General features: G+C 58.1%; 1 protein-coding gene across 8 annotated transcripts in view; it reads left to right on the plus strand.

The window, feature by feature from the left end:
* The window catches only part of ATP2B2 (ATPase plasma membrane Ca2+ transporting 2), a 209,170-nt gene that overhangs the window by 180,151 nt on the left and 12,494 nt on the right, over positions 1 to 16,525 (plus strand). For all 8 annotated transcript variants that reach the window (XM_045551474.1, XM_045551473.1, XM_045551469.1 and 5 more), the window contains 7 exons: positions 5,206 to 5,385; positions 5,582 to 5,669; positions 9,297 to 9,403; positions 9,873 to 10,064; positions 12,564 to 12,777; positions 14,490 to 14,701; positions 14,814 to 14,921. In XM_045551474.1, the coding sequence (XP_045407430.1) occupies positions 5,206 to 5,385; positions 5,582 to 5,669; positions 9,297 to 9,403; positions 9,873 to 10,064; positions 12,564 to 12,777; positions 14,490 to 14,701; positions 14,814 to 14,921 (1,101 nt within the window). The remainder of the gene's footprint in view (positions 1 to 5,205; positions 5,386 to 5,581; positions 5,670 to 9,296; positions 9,404 to 9,872; positions 10,065 to 12,563; positions 12,778 to 14,489; positions 14,702 to 14,813; positions 14,922 to 16,525) is intronic.

Here is a 16,525-nt window from a genome sequence, read left to right on the forward strand (position 1 = left end):
GGTGACCTTGGGTCAATTCTGGGATGCATATTCACAAGTCGTAAACTGTATTTGAGTGACACAGAAGAGTCAAGGAACACGGGTTTCCGTCCTGCCTCTGCCACTCCTTCGAAGATGCCCTTAGATGTGTCGCTCCCCAGGGCCTGTCCCCCGAATGCTGAGGAGGACCCTCCCGCGTGTGTCGCTCCCCGGGGCCTGTCCCCCGAATGCTGAGGAGGACCCTCCCACGTGTGTCGCTCCCCGGGGCCTGTCCCCCGAATGCTGAGGAGGACCCTCCCGCGTGTGTCGCTCCCCGGGGCCTGTCCCCCGAATGCTGAGGAGGACCCTCCTGCGCGTGCGCAGCCGCAGAGTGCGCTGCAGGCAGCACTGCTCGGAAGCATAAAAGCTCAGACCTTTTGATTCAGCCTCCCCCAGCGGCGGGGGATGGACGTAGGGCCTGAGGAGACTGGCGGGTTTATTTTTTGTTTTTCGAGGAGAGGTAATTCATGCCACCTCTAGCTGCCCACCCCCATTCCCACCCCAGAGGCAGCCACTGTCACCGGTGTTCTGGGTGACCCTCAGGGAGTGTCTGTGCAGGTGGGGCTGTGCTTTTGCCAAGCTCGCCCAGGCTGTGTCCTCTCGGGCTCATCCCATTCTACAGGATTCTTCGTGGCCCTGCCTTGACTCTCACGGGCGAACCACCTGGTGAGGCTCAGCCTGAAGGAACACCCCAGCCCAGACCCCCTCTGGGGTCCTACAGACATGCTCAGAGTCACTCTGCAACTGCAGGAAAACAGTCTCCGCCTCCCTCGATCTCCCCGGCTGTCAGGGGCTGAATCTCCACATTGCCTTCCTCCCACGGGGGACCCAAGGCCAGACAGACACACACACCCACCCACAAGCCCCCACGGCAGGTCCACTTTATGAGGCTGATTGAAGCCGGTGCCGATAAAGCCATCAGGAGAGCAGCGGTCTGGGACTTGCAGGGTTATCCGGGGGTGTTTGGAGCCCTGGAGTCACAGACAACAGCTGTCACCAGAAACAGCAGATGTTTAAAAGCCTTCATTTAATGAAAACAGGAAGCGCCCATTTCCTGGCTCCTTTTCCTCAGTGAGAAAATATCCAGGATAATTTTACTAAAAAGAAGTCATTTTTTCCCTAAACTTACTTATTTTTAATTTCACAGCAATTTCATGTATGTGGAAAGCATATTTGAACCAGATCGATGCTTCTGGGCTTTGAGTCTTAATCGTGGCTGGATCCTCAGTGCCCAGAGCGGTTGGATGTCTGACAGCTGCTTGCGCCTGAGCGAGTGTGCAGCAAGTGAGGACGTGCTGAGAGCAGTGCGAGGGGAGAGCCCCCGGGGCGAGGGGTCCAGAGAGGCTCTTGAGCAGAGAGCCTTTCACATGTGAGTGCGAAGGTCTGACACTCAGGCAGAGGGGACAGCAGGGGCAAAGGCAAGGAGGTGAGACGGGGTGCTAAGTGTTGGGGGGCCGCTGAATGCCCCTAGCGCATCTATGAGAGAAAAGCCTAGCAAGGGAACTTGGAGCCAAACTGGGAAGGGTTTGCATGTCCCTGTCCTGTGCTTGGCGCCGTTTGTGCCCTGTCACAGAATCCACCCAGCCTTGATAAAGGGTGGGTAACTATTGTCCCCATTTTACAGATGGGGAAATCGAGGCTCCTGTGGAAGCCCAGGGCAAAGCCTAGCCCAGCCTTCTGGTCTCTGAGCCCTCTCTCCATGACACGGGGAAGCCTCCACTGCACAGAGGAAAGTGTAGGTCCCTAAAAGTTAGCTTCGTTTTCCTCATGGAGCCAACATATTTGGAGAGGCCCAGAGGGTGGCCAGTTTCAGCTCCGTGAGACAGTCTTGAAAGCAAGGTCTTTCTGAAACACCAGTCACCTCATTCCCAGTTCAGGATGTCCCACAGCTCCCAGTACCTGAAGGAGCAAGTCCCTTGTTCCAGCAATTTCTGACCACAGGTCTCTCTCCCGCTTCATGGCCACAAGCCCCTACCCGACACCCTCCCTCAGCCTCAGCACTCCCAGCTCACCTGCAGCATGGCCCCTGGCCCAGTCACACCTCAGGCCTTCTGTGCCTGAGACCTCACAGATAGTTCTTCCATTCTTTTTTTTTTTTTTTTTTTTTGAGACTGGGTCTCGCTCTGTCACCCAGGCTAGAGTGCAGTAGTGTCATCATAACTCACAGCAACCTCAAACTCCTGGGCTCAAGCAATCCTCTTGCCTTGGCCTCCTGAGTAGCTGGGACTATAGGCGTGAGCCACCTTGCCCGGCTAATTTTTCTATTTTTAGTAGAGATGGGTCTTGCTCTTACTCAGGCTGGTCTTGAACTCCTGAGCTCAAGCAATTCTCCTGCCTTGGCCTCCCAGAGTGCTAGGATTACAGGTGTGATCCACCGTGCCCAGCATCATGGACAGTTCTCTGGGGCCATGACCAATTTGTGTTCATCTGTGTGGCCTCAGCCCCAGCACAGTGCCGGGCACCAGAGCCTCAGTTGGTGTGGACTAAAGGGAACCAACTCAAACATCCCCTCCTCTAGGAAGCTCTCCCTGATTTCTCCTCCCTACCCACTTCCTTCTAAAGTAACTGTGCCCTCTGTGCTCACTTTGGCAGCACATATATTAATACCAAAGTAACAGTGCTCTCCTCTGTGTTCCCAGAGATTTTTGTACAGGACTGTGCCCAAAACTCTGCCTGGGTACAAGAGTACAAGTCTGACATGGAGTAACACTCTGTTATCTGAAAAAGGAATGGTTATGGGAAAGAATGGAGGGAGTGGGTGCCCTGTCATCAGAGGTGTGCGAGCAGAGGCTGGCCAACCATCTGTTGAGGACACCTGGGAGTGGATCTAGGCAATGAGCAGAGGGTCAGAGTCAGTGACCCCAAGTCCCTTCCAACTGCAAGACCTCAAGCATGTTTGAAACAAACATAACCTAAATTCCTCCTCCTGGGGGTGGGAGCCAGATACCGTGTGTGTTCCCAGAACAGCAGCTCTTTGCTGCCCTCTGGGGCAGTAGGCAGCAGGCGGCTACAGCCCAGGTCACAGCCATTATGAGGACGTCAGTAAATTACGTAAATGGGGTCTTAGACATTCCACATCTCCACTCCCTCCAGCTCTGTAAAAAAGAGGTCACATTTGCTTGTGAGCAGCTGCTGTGGCATGAGCCAGAGGCCTAGTTCCCATGGTCCCCAAACCCTGAGTGGGCACAAGAAGGCTCCTCCCCAGGCCCTGGAAGTAAACCCGAGAGCAGGGCCATGGTCAGCTGGCCCTGCTCTAACCATTCAATGACAGGGAGATCAGTGCTGGCCACTGCAGAGCCGGTCTCCTAGACACCTCCAGCAGCTGGAGAGGCCTCCTCACCTGGACACAGAGCCTGCCCTCCAGGGCATCCACTCCTCACGCTGCCATGAGACGGCCGTGCTCAGGAGCTATGTGTCCTGCCAGCGTCAGGGTGGAGCCCCTGAAGGAAGGGGACCCACAGGCTGGGGCTGAGGCAGGTGGCTGCTGGCCAGGGCAGGGCAGAGGGGCAAGGCAGAGGCAGGGAGACCAGAGCGGGCTGGGCAGCAGCCCCACTTGAGACGATGGTGGTGGCAGCTGAAGGAGCAGCAGGCGGTGCAGATGGGGGGGACACAGGCAACACGTTTTCAAGGTCAGTCTTTGTTCTTAAAATTTCCAAGAGCAAAAAGGGGGCCAGCAGGCAGGAGTTGTCCACAGCCAGGTTTCGGAGCAATGTCTCTACTCTTTGCATTAATATTAGTTTCCTGTGGTGCCGTAATAAAGTCACACAAACTGAGTGGCTCAAGTGGTAGAAATTTGTTACCTCGTAGTTCCAGAGGCTGGAAGTCCAACCCGTCCGCGACGAAGGTGCTGGCAGGGTCACTTCCGTCTGAAGGCCACGAGGAGAGCCTGTTCCCGGCCCCTCCCAGCTTGGAGGGCTCTGCTGGCCCTGGAGCGGAGGAGCAGCACCCTGATCGCTGCCTTCATCTTCCGGCGGTCTCTGTTGCATGTCCTTGTGTCCAAATTCCCCCTCTGTATAAGGACACCAGTGATAGTGGATTAGGGCTCACCCTGATGACCTCATTTTCACTTTACTTCTGTAAAGACCTCTCTCCACGTGAGGTCACATTCGCCGGGGGTTAGGACTTCAGTGTATCTTTTTGGGGGGACACAATTCAACTCATACAGTGTTCAGACTCTGTCACCAGTGGCCTGGCGGGGCGGATGTGGGAGTGAGCCTGTCACCATGGTGTGCAAGAGGGGTGGGGAGTCAGACCCAGCCCTTCCAGGCCTGAGAGTCTGACATGCTTTGGTCTTCCCCTGGAACAGGATTTTCCTCCTGCCATGTTCTTTCCCACTCAAAGATGATTTGCAGCAAATATTAGTTTATTATTTGTCATTGCCCATGGGTACGAATTCATTTGTTCAGTTGATTTGTGTTGTGTATAAACAGCTACGGTGGCCCTAGGGTAGTTTTGCATCCTGTTTGCTGGACAAACCCCCATCTCTGCACTGGGGCCCGGTGGGGTGGGGAGCCTCTCTGCCTTCTGATTGGCTGAGTCTGATCTGGCATGATTGGCCCAGACATCTGTCTGTCATTACAGTCAGAAAGGGCAGGACACAGTCCTTACTGTCCCAGTGAAATGGCATATTTTACATGAAGCATAGTCATCCATATTTGTTCCAAACCAACGTCACATTCTGTAAATAGAATGCCCACAAATGCAGATGTCCCCCCAAGAAACTGAAAATACACAAACAGATTTATAATCAACAGTTTGCAGAAAGTGTGTATGTGGACGAAGCAGGAACAAGTTTCATACACAGGAGTGGAGTGTTCTGCACTCTTCCCAGGCCAGATCTGAGGGGGTGTTTATTGAAGTCATTCTGAAGTCTTCACCCAGGTCAGGACAGCCAGTGGTTTCATCTTGGAATGGACTATCATGGTTGACAGGTGGTGGTTGCCTGGGACTCTGCGCTAACTACATCAGGGTTTAATCAGAGGATGCTGTAGTCGATTAACAATGTCTGCCATGGGCACAAGAAGGGAGGAAGTGGCCCATGTACTATACATGCGGTCAGTATCTTGTGGTCATCTAGTTCCCTTTCTGTGGAGCTGCCTGTGAGACAGGCTCACTCTGGAATCCATGAAGGCAGGGAGGGTCTGCCCGAGGTATGCCCTCCCCCATGGCTCCTGCCCTCCTGCCTAGGTCCCAGAAGCCATCCGCAAGTGCCAGCGGGCAGGCATCACGGTCCGCATGGTCACTGGTGACAATATCAACACGGCCCGGGCCATCGCCATCAAGTGTGGCATCATCCATCCTGGGGAGGACTTCCTGTGCCTGGAGGGCAAGGAATTCAACCGGAGGATCCGCAACGAGAAGGGGGAGGTATATGTCCCAGCTTGAAGGGTCCACAGAGGGAAGAGCTTGGGTGGGGGACTGGGAGGCATGGGTGCTGCATGATGGTACAGAAGCCAGCCAGTGTGGCACTGAGAGCCCAGTGACTGTGGCCGAGTCCCCTCCCTTCTCTGGGCCTCAGTTTCTCTCCCAGACTCCACCGACCACCCCCCCCATGCCTCTCCAGATCGAGCAGGAGCGAATCGACAAGATCTGGCCAAAGCTGCGGGTGCTGGCTCGCTCCTCCCCCACGGACAAGCACACCCTGGTCAAAGGTAAGACTTGGGCGGGCACAGGAGATTCTGAGGCCCGGCACCAGGCCGGACGCCAGGCCCTCCTCTCTCCTGGCACTTACAGCTTCTTCCCAGGAGGGATGGGGCTCTTGCCTGGCATTCTCTACACCAGGGGATGGCCTCTGTCACCCCCTTTTCAGCCCCAGGAGGCCTTCTAAGGGCCAGAAGGAAATAGGGACTATGAGTCTTCCCACTGGGCCTCCAGCTTCTCTAGGAAGCGATGCGTCCCGGCCTGTGTGGGGTCCCAGCCTCACGGCTCGAGGGCTAAATGGGGCCCAGAGGCGCTTTATCTGGCTGGTGCAGGGCCTTTTTAACATTGACTTTGAATGACTTTATACAGACCCTGCCCTCTCACCTTGACAGTCTTCACCACCCTCACTGTCTGAAACTCAGACCACTTCTCTCGTTCTCAGTCTGGCCCCAGAGCTTATGAGTTTGAGACCTGGGTCTGCCTGGTCTCCGAGACCCCAACCAACATCTGTGACCAGGACCCCGAGGAAGGGCTGTCCTGGGAACAGCAACCTGAGAGATGAGGCCGGAAGCCAAATCCTTCTCCCTCCCGATCCACCTCCAGAGAGCTGCGCAGAGCTGAGGTGGCAGTGCTGGGCACTTTTAGAGTCATACGGTCCCGGCTCCACCACTGACCCGCTCTGTGGCCTTAGGCAAGTCCCTCCACTGGGGGACTCAATTTCTCCCTTGGTACAATGGCTGGGCATCTTGGGTTCCTTTCTCAAAGGTGCTACCTGGGATACTAATGGAGGCAGATCTGGCCTGGGGACAAAAGCACAGAACCCCAGAACCCAGACGTTGGGGCAGAGGGCCCCCAGCCCACCCCATGCTCTTTCACTCACTCATTCTCTCCGTAGCCATTTATTGGGGATCTACTGGGTGCCAGGCCCTGCTCCGAGCAGAGACGGTCCTGAACTGCTGGAACTCACAGGCCAGGTCCCACGCAGCGGACGGCGAACGGCGGCGTCACCGCACAGAGCCGCAGGCTGCACTGCTGGCAGAGAAGGGTGTTCTGGGGTGCACTGCTGGTGTCAGCGCAGGCTAGGGAGGTGTCAGGTCACCATGGAAGGGCCATCAAAGCTGGGAAGGGCTCTAGGGCTTATAAGGGTCTGTGTTGGGGGCAGGGAACTGCTCTGAGAAGGCCCAGAGACAAAAGATCCCCAGGGGCCTCCAAGGAGTGGAAGGAAGCTCAGCTGTCCAGGCCAGGACCTCAAGGCGGGAGAGGGAAGCCGGAGGGGACTGGAGAAAGTGGGGTAGTGGCTGATCCTGCAGGGCCACCAACACCTGCCAAAAGCACCTGGCTGTGACCTGCTCCGTGACCCCAGGCTTGGGAGTGTGGGAGGGCCTGGGGCTGGGGAGGAGCATCGTGGGTTTTGACCCCTCCCACCCCATGGTATGGAGAGTGGCCTGGCAGCAGAGGGACCAGCAGGACTGTCCTGCCTGAGAGGTGCCTCCTCCCCGAGTGCTGACAGTGCCAGTGCAGCTGGCACCACAGCAGTCTGACAGGTGTCTGGGTGGTGTCGGGGTGCTATGGCGGGGCTGGAAGAGGAGGGGCTGGGATTCCTCCAGCCTGTCCGGGACCCTGCCTAGTGCCAGCATGTGCCTCAGTTTTTGAGAGGGCTGCTGGGGTTAGGAGTCACAGAAGAGACATAGTTGAGGGGAAACGGACGCATTTGGGGCCCTATGACGTCCAAGTGGAGCTGTCGGGAAGACAGCTGGACACGAAGGCAGGAGAAAGAGAGCTGGATGGTGTCTGGGGTGGGAGAGAGGAACCGCTGAAGCCAAGGGCTGCTGCTGCCCACCGCCTGCCTGCGTGATGGCAGAGGCTGAGAACCCAGGGGACAAAGGGGGAGATGGCCAGAGGGGTAGGAGGACACAGGCAAGCGTGGTATCAGGAAGATAAGGAAGGAGGCCTGCAGAGGAGGAAGGTGTGGTCCACAGTGGCAATGGCTGCTGAAAGGCCGCAAGGACAGGACAGAGATGTGACCACAGGAGGCAGCCACAGGAAGGCCCTTGGTGACTGTGCACGGCAGAGCCAGGCCAGGCTGGCAGAGGGCAAAGGGGCCTGGGGGAGGTCTCTTCCCAGCTCTGTGCTCTAGTAGGGGCAGTGAGCTGGCCCTGCAGAGGCCATTGCAGCCTGGGAGCCACAGGGAAGAAAGCCGACCTCTCCCTGCCTTGGAGGAGCACGCAGGCAGTCAGGGGACCAAAGGCCAAGTGGATGAGCCTGCAGAGGCCAAGTCTGGGTTTGCCGCCAGCAGGGCAGGAGCAGCCAGGATGACCCCGGAGCACAGGGCACTGGGGCTGGGCCTGTAAGAGGGTGGAGCTGCAGGTGCAGGGCCCCAAGCCAGGGAACAGGCTGCTGCTGGCTGCGCAGATGGGAAGGTACACACACACCCTGTTAGGCCCTCGGGGTCAGAAAGGCTTCCTGAGGAAAGTGGCTTCTGAGCTGAAAGTGCAGGACAGGCAGGTGACAGGTGTACATCCGGCCAAGAGAACACCCTGTGTAGGGACCGGGCCGCAGGGTCAGCTCTGTGGGACCGCGAGCACAGATTGCAAGTGCACCAAGGGCTGGAAGCAGAGTAGAGATCAGAGAGGGGGAGAGGTTTGGTCACAGCGGACCGAGTAAGTAGAACTAAGAACGTGGATGTTTTCCTGAGGCTGAGGGGACGTGGGAGAATGACTTCTTGTTGGCTGGGTGGGGCAGGTCAGACTCGGGGGTTGCAGACAGATCCTGGGCTTGCTGGAGGGAGCAGGCTGGAGGGGGCGCCCAGAGTTCATGAGAAGAGATGTGAGATGCTGGTGGCAGAAGGGGATGGGGACAGAGAGAAGAGGAGGGTTTCAGTGGAATTTTGGAGCCAGAGTTGGCCGGCCTGGGTGATACATTCGACGTGCAGCATGAGAGGGACATGTCAAAGTCGACACCCAAATTCCTGTCCTGCCCGTGGACATCTCTGTCTGGACGCCAATGAGTGGCAAGTCCCACAAACTGCACAGGCCCCCAGGGATGACATCCTTTACCCACTCTTCTCCATGGGCCCCAGATCCATGCCTGGGCTGCACGTCATCCAGTCTTGCTGTTACGCACTGAATATTTTATTGAAAGTGAATGTCTGGGAAGAGGTTGAGGCGAGAACGGTGGGGCAGGGGCGCTGGCAAATGGCACAGCCAAGGCTTCCTCAAGCAGGACTGGCCTCCCCAGGGAGAAGGTGCTGGCGGGGCAGATGTTGGGACCCTGCTGTAGCCCTGGGAGCCCCGGAGCAGCAGAAGGGCCGCTGAGTACAGGCAGAGGGGACAGTCTTTCTGGTTGGGTGGCCATCGGTGAGGCCAAGGGCTGCAGAGAGCAACGAGGGAGGGGAGCAGAGCCCAGGCCCCAGAGGGGCTCAGGCCAGCCCGGGGCTAATAAGGTGCCCAGCACACCCTGCAGTGCTGGCAGTTGTTCCCAACCCAGAGCTGGGAAGAGCCTCGCCAGGAGGTGGTGGCCAGACAGGGCCCAGAGACGAGGCAGTGCCCAGCGCATGGCCCTCCTGGGGGTCACCACTGGCCCAGGCTGCCCCGCACCATGGTGGCCCAGGGCCCTGAGCACACTTCCCGTCCCCACAGGCATCATCGACAGCACACACACTGAGCAGCGGCAGGTGGTGGCTGTGACGGGGGATGGGACCAACGATGGGCCTGCACTCAAGAAGGCTGACGTGGGCTTTGCCATGGTAGGAGCGGCTCACAGGGGCCCTGGGGGTAGTGTCTGGGAGGAGCTCATAGGCAGGGGCCCAGGGGGCTTGAACTGGTTGTGCCGCCCCCGGTTCACACTCGGCCCGCCTGCCACCTGCCTTGCGTGTGTCCAGCACTCTCGAGGCTCAGCCTGGCCCCCGGGTCTTCCTGGAAGGCTGCAGGGAGGCTCCTTGCTCGGGAGAGCTTTGGGAAGGGGGCAACTTGCAGGCTGGGGAGGAGAAGGGGCCGGGACGAGTCTTCCTGAAGGCAGAGGGTTGGCTCAGGGGGCTGGGTCTGTGGAGGGTGAAGGGAGGGGACTCCTTGTGTGGCCTGGCTGTGCCGGGCCCACTGGATGTATGTACAGGGAGTTGTGCAAGACTGAGGATGTGGACGGGGTGAGGACGATGGTGCTCGAGTCACTCACATCCCCTGGCTGCTCCACCCAGGCTCCTGTCCCTGTCCCCACAGGGCATCGCAGGCACTGACGTGGCCAAGGAGGCCTCAGACATCATCCTGACGGATGACAACTTCAGCAGCATTGTCAAGGCAGTGATGTGGGGCCGCAACGTCTATGACAGCATCTCTAAGTTCTTGCAGTTCCAGCTGACCGTCAATGTGGTAGCCGTGATTGTGGCCTTCACAGGAGCCTGCATCACGCAGGTGGGTCCTCAGAGGGGCATAACAAAGCCTGGAGGAGGGTGGAGACCCCATGGGGACCTGGGGTCTTGGGGCACCCCAGGTTGTCTGTGTCAGAACACCCAGGATGGGGCACCCGTGGACAGAGTGCCTGCTGGGGGGTGGGAGCCACATCACAGACCTCAGGTGCAGGCACTAGCCCCGGTGGCGTCGAGGAAGTGAGGTTCAGAGAGGTGGTGTGACTTGCCCAAGGTCACCCAACAAATGGGAGATGTCAGATTCACGTGCCCATCTGCCTGGCCCAGGCACAGGCCTGGCCCTTACTCCAGGAGGTGAGAAAAGGTAGGCAGGGCAGGAGGGTGGCAGGGGAGGGGCAGGGCCCAAGGGGGCTCAGGCGGCCAGCTGAGGGCACAGAGCAGTGGGCCTGGGTGCCTTGGTCCTGGGGCCCAGGAGATGCTAGGTGGGGGCAGCAGGAGGGGGCCAGCGGTTCTGTCACATGGGGAGTCAGGGAGGGTCCTGTTCAGATCACCGTGTCTGGGTCCCGAGCAGCCCCGTGCAGTCTGCAGACTCACTGCCTCTTCACCCCAACCCCGTGAGGCGGGAACTGTGATGACCCCATTTCACAGAGGCAGAAACTGAGGCTCAGAGGATGGAATGGCCAGGCACCTGCCATTGCTCCCTCAGCCTCCTGGTACCCGGCCGGCCTGCCTGCTGCAGGGGCTGACCAGCCTGGCCTGGGAGGAGAGGGTGGGCTCTCTTAGCCTCGGGGAACCCCCGAGACCTGACCCCTCCCAGCAGCCACCTGGGCCAACCAGCCCCTGCCCACAGGAGCCCTCAGAGGCCCAGAGTGTAGCTGTGCTCTGGAGCTGTGTGGCCCCGGAACGCTGCTCCCTTCTTTGCATCCGGAGCCTGGGGTGTACTGGCAGCTCCCTCCACCCCAGCCCTGAGAGCCAGCCCTGGGCTGTGGCTGAGTTCCCTTCTGCCCCAGGGCCCGCCCTCCTGGTCTGCGGTGAGAGGCTCCCTCTAGTGGCGGCTGGGGGGACACTCCCATGGCAGCAGCAACTCACACAAGGCTTCTTCTTGGAGACCAGGTCTTGATGCCCATAGGGAAACTGAGGTTCTGAGATGACTGTCAGTTTGCCTGAGGTCTTCAGTTGAGTTGGTGGCATGGCTGTGCAGGCACTGGTGGGGAAACAGGCGGATGTGCCCCTGAGGCACGTGGAATCAGAGAAGGCCGAAGGGCAGGAAGAAGCCAAGGGGTGGGGAGGCTGCCTGGAGCCTCAGGTGTGGGCAGCAAGGCTGGTCCTTCCAGAGGTAGGAGACGGCCAGGAGGAGGGCTGTGGTGAGCACGTGGGAGGTGAGTGAGGGCACGGGCTGCAGGCACAGGGGGCTGGGGAGCTGCACTGAGAGAGGAGAGGGTGCCCCTGAGCTCACCCACCGGCTCTGTGGGCTTCCTGGAGGAGATGCTCCACAGGCCACCAGGTGGATGACAGCAAAGCCACAGAGAGAGGTCTGGGCTAGAGAGAGGCTACGTGGGGGACAGCTGGGTCCCCAAAGCCGGGGAGACAGGTGTGGGGAAGAGCAGGGCCACCAGGACACAGAGTCAGAAGGAGGGAGGAGCCCAGAGAGGGAGGAGAGCCGGGAGAGCGGGACTGGGAGTGCAGGGGCAGGCAGGGGCCAAGTGTGGCAGGGAGGCCGCGAGATGAGGCTGGGGAATGGCTCCATCAGTTTGTGACACAGAAGTCAATGATGACCTTGGAGAAAGGCATTTTGGAGGTGTGGAGGGGCCAAAATCTAGCTGCTGTGGACAGAGCAGGCAGGGGTGTGAGGAGGGAGGAGTACAAGTGGATTCAACTCCTTTGGGCAGTGTAGACTGCATGGTATGATTGTGTGCAGAACACTAAGAATAATATGATCCCCATCTCAGCCAAAGAGAAGGGTCTGGAGGGATTCCTGGCAGAAAGTGGACAGTGGTAACCTCTAAGTGGTGAGATCCTTGGTGAGTTTTAGCTTCTGCTATTCCTTACTTGCCCAAATTTCCTACCATGAAAATGCATTATTTTTGGAATTGTCGATATACACAATAATTTTTTAAGATAAGGTGGGGTGATAGGAGGCGAGGAGAAATTGAGGGACAGGAGAGAAAGATGGAGGTGGCAGGAGGTTGCAGGGGTGGGGCCTGTGCAAGACGGGTGGGGCCTTGCTGAGATGGGGGCCAGGGGCCAGGGGCCAGGGGCCAGCCTCAGCCAGGAGAGACGCAGCCATGGGGGCTGGAGGGGAGGAGGTGAGATGGCGAGAGGAGGCTAACCTTACCGGAAGGTGGGGAGTTGGTGGCCACTGGGCCTGGGGGACTCAGTTTTCTCCTAGGGGCAAGACAGGGCTGGGGTGGGCAGGTCTGTGCTGTTCTCAGCCTGCTTGGGAACCCCAGGGGCCTGCTGCTCCCACGCGGAGCCCTGCCTAGCTTCAGAGCAGCAGCGGGTGGGCCGCTGCCGTGACAGCCCTGTCCACGGCCGCTGTCCCCAGGATTCCCCTCTGAAGGCTGTGCAGATGCTCTGGGTGAATCTGATCATGGACACGTTCGCCTCCCTGGCGCTGGCCACCGAGCCGCCCACCGAGACCCTGCTTCTGAGGAAGCCCTATGGCCGCAACAAGCCCCTCATCTCGAGGACCATGATGAAGAACATCCTGGGCCACGCCGTCTACCAGCTCACCCTCATCTTCACCCTGCTCTTTGTTGGTGAGTCCCCCCCGCCTGCCCGGCCCTCTGTGGCAGGGTCACCACCCTCTGGGTACACCGTGGCCCAGACCCAGCCTTCTGGAATCACATCTGTCTCCTGTTTTGCTAGTGGGGAAATTGAGGCCCAGGGAGCTCAAGGAAGTTGCTCAAGGTCATGCAGCCAGTCTTGGGCAGAGCCAGGCCATGTCCCAGGTCTGGCTGACCCCACAGCCGCCAGGGGCTTTTTCCACTGATGACAGCTCCCGACACCAAGTACACACTGTGCACCTCGTCACAGCCCGTGGGAGCCTGAGGCTGGGAGGGGAACGTGACTCACCCCCAGTCTGGCCCATTCCAGCACCTCATCCTCGATCAAGGAAGGTATCCCCGCTGAGACTTCCTTCGGGAAGTGCCACACATGCCCGAATAACCGCCACCTCTTTTCACAGCACTTCCACTTAGGCCCCCTTGTTTCTGTCTTCTAACCACTCGGCGGACAAGTGCCTTGGTCTGCACCCCATATCACACACAAGGGCACTGAGGCTCAGAGAGGTGAGGTGACCTGCCCAGGGGCACACAGCCTGTCTGAGGAGGAGCCTGAGCAGAAAACCAGGTCTGGCTGGGGCTGAGACTGGCCTGGTTTCCACGGATGCTTCAGAGAGGATCCTGGCAAAGCCTGCCCCACGTCACAAATGGGGAAACAGAGGCCCACAGAGGGGAAGGGTCTGGCCCACGGTCACACAGCAAGTCAAGGCCAGTGCACTGTCCCCAGTCTGGGGCAGCTCCCTTTACATGAGCCTCCTGCAGCTGCACCTTCACTTGTCCTTGGGCCCCGAGTACCATGGAGGTGGGGCCTGGGGCCTGTTCCTCAGAAGACAGTCATCTTCTGTGAGCTTGGAAGGTAATGTGATGTTACCGCAGGAACCGAGGGGCCTGAGGACATATTTCACTCCTGTAAAATTTATCCCAAAGAGCCTTAGAGGAAGTTGTGTAAATGCCAAGCTAGAAGAGGCCCCGAGGCCACTGCGGGGCAGGGAGAGGAGAGGGGTGGCGTCAGCTTGCGGCGTCCCCACTGAGCACGGCCTGCACTGCGTGGTCCCGGGTCCAGCTAGAATCTCACAGCCAGAAAACTCCCCAAGCCCTCCAGGCACTGCTTCACTCAGCTCAGCAGAAGGATACAGGACTATGTCACCTCCCCATCAGTAGCGTCCACACACCAGACCCCCGAACCCCAACCTCCTGCGACAGCGCGGGTGTGAGAGAATGAGGCCACACGGGTGGGTTGGAGCCAGCTTGAGCTCCATATAGGATTGGCATCTCTTGTAACAGCCCCAGGAGCTTCCAGAGGTCTCAGCAAGGGACATGCTAAGTTACGAACAGTAACACTTTTAGGGGAGCTCAAAGCCATGGCCTCCCAATCCAGAATGAGTTTGCCAATCTGCGCTCACTTTTTACAAGCACTGTCACCTGGCTTGCCACCTTTACCAGATTCCCACAGCAAAAGTGGAAGACAGTTCCCCCAAGGGCTTTCTCCCCTAGAGGAGAAAGGGTGCTGCCAACCCTTCCCTTGTGTTGGCCAACCAGCCAACAGCGCAGGCCCCGCCTGCCCCCCACTGTCTGAATGTGCCTACACATCCGGGTGATTGACCTGGCTGCTTAGAAGAGGACCCCAGGAGGGCTGGGCGTGTCCCCCGCCACCACCCTCAGCCCAGCCCCCGCCCTCTCCTTGGCAGGTGAGAAGATGTTCCAGATCGACAGCGGGAGGAACGCGCCCCTGCACTCGCCACCCTCGGAGCACTACACCATCATCTTCAACACCTTCGTCATGATGCAGCTCTTCAATGAGATCAATGCCCGAAAGATCCACGGCGAGCGCAATGTGTTTGACGGCATCTTCCGGAACCCGATTTTCTGCACCATCGTGCTGGGCACCTTTGCCATCCAGGTAGCCAGGCCCCGGACCCCAACCTGACCTGGGGCGGGCAGTGAGAGAGCGCAGCCATCTGTGCCTACTCTGAAGGCCTGTCTCTGTCTTCTCTGCCCCCTGTGACCTCCAGATAGTGATCGTGCAGTTTGGAGGGAAGCCATTCAGCTGCTCTCCACTGCAGCTGGACCAGTGGATGTGGTGCATATTCATTGGGTTAGGAGAGCTCGTTTGGGGCCAGGTAAGTTCCGGGTAGGTTGCAGGAGGTGTCTCTTAGCGGGGGAAGGGAAAGAGCCCTGGATTGGGAAGGTGGGGGCCCCAGGAGTGGGTCCTAGGCTCTGCCATGGACTCACCAATGACCCTGGGCAAGGCCCTCCCCATCTCTGGGCATCTGAACAATGGGTTTTGGCCCAGGTCCCAAACACTGGTCCTCTAGGTACCATCACTCTATATTTTGCTTTATATCTGTGTACCCCTATGCCCATTATTTACTTAATATTATCTTTAAATTGTATCAGCTTTTTTTTTAACTTAAACTTATTTGAAAAGGCGATGTTATACTATTAACATGACTGGAAAATCAGGATCACTTGTCATAAATAGAAGCTAACAAAAAATTAATGTAATGAGAACAATGTTACTAAACTCGAGCTAGATGCCACGCTCAGAGCCTGAAGCCACCTTCTTAGAGAGAGACATTAGTCAGTCGTCAGCTGGTGCAGTAACCTGCTGGCACTGCACAGAGTCCTTTAGAGGGCTGAGAGGCAACGTAAGAGGGACAAACTCTGCCACATTGCAGTGTTACTCAGTACTGTGCCTGTGGCCATCTGAGATCCTCCCCAGCTTTGGGGGCCTCTAGCTGGATGCTCTTCCAGCTTTGACCCCAGAACATTCTCCCACCAGTTCCCTTCCCTGTTTGCCCAAGTTCCAGTTCTCTCTCACACACACACACACCCATGGACAGCTCTGACAGCTTGCAGCTGAAAGACTCCTGACCCAGGACACCATGCTTGGGAGAAGGACCAGAACCAGTCCTGGGCCAAAGGGGCTTTATTTCCCAGGTGCTCGGACAGCCAGGCAGCAGGGACCCCAATGGGCCAGAGACATTGTTCTTGCCTTCGTGCTGTCTCCAAGCTAGATCAAGAAGCTAAAGTGGCAACAATTAACTAGAAATAAAGGAAGTTTAGTTTCATCCAAGAGGATCTTCTTTAAACTTTGGAGCTTCTTTGGAAATCTTTTAAACTAGGTTTGACTTAGCAACCCCATTCCCTGGGCACCCTCAGAGCTGGGCCATCTTTATTCCACGGGGAGCTCTTGGTATCTGGGGGGAAGGGACTCATAAGGACTAAGGTCGATGCCAGTGGGCAGTGCTGACCTTAAGGTCCCACGGAGCCCCCAAGGCTGAGTGTTCAGGCCAGCACCTGCCTGTCCCTATGGGAGATGTAAGGGGCCACTGACATCTGCCACCTCAGCCTCCCTGCAGGGCCTGCCTCTCAGGCCTCAGCCCCATGGACAAGCCCTCTGGGGCAGGAGTAAGAAGGAAGGCATATCCGGTTTCCATGTCGCCTTCCCAGCTGAGGATTGGCCACCCCCAGGGCACCCAGGCCCTGCACTCCTGTTCCTCAGGCTTGGGTGCCCCAGGGCCCAATGTCCTCAGGTGGAATGAGCCTAAGAGACCTGAGGACCAGCCACAGGCCAGGCTCTTGCAGGACAAGTCAGACATTCCACCTCACTCAATCCTCACCGCTCCCGGAGCTGCCCCCAGCTTTACAGACAGGAAAACCAAAGCTCAAAGAGGTTAAATGACTTGCCCAAGGTTCCAGGTCCACGACCGTGTAGGGAATT

This window comes from Lemur catta, chromosome 5 (genome assembly GCF_020740605.2).
Source record: "Lemur catta isolate mLemCat1 chromosome 5, mLemCat1.pri, whole genome shotgun sequence".
Taxonomy (NCBI): domain Eukaryota; kingdom Metazoa; phylum Chordata; class Mammalia; order Primates; family Lemuridae; genus Lemur; species Lemur catta.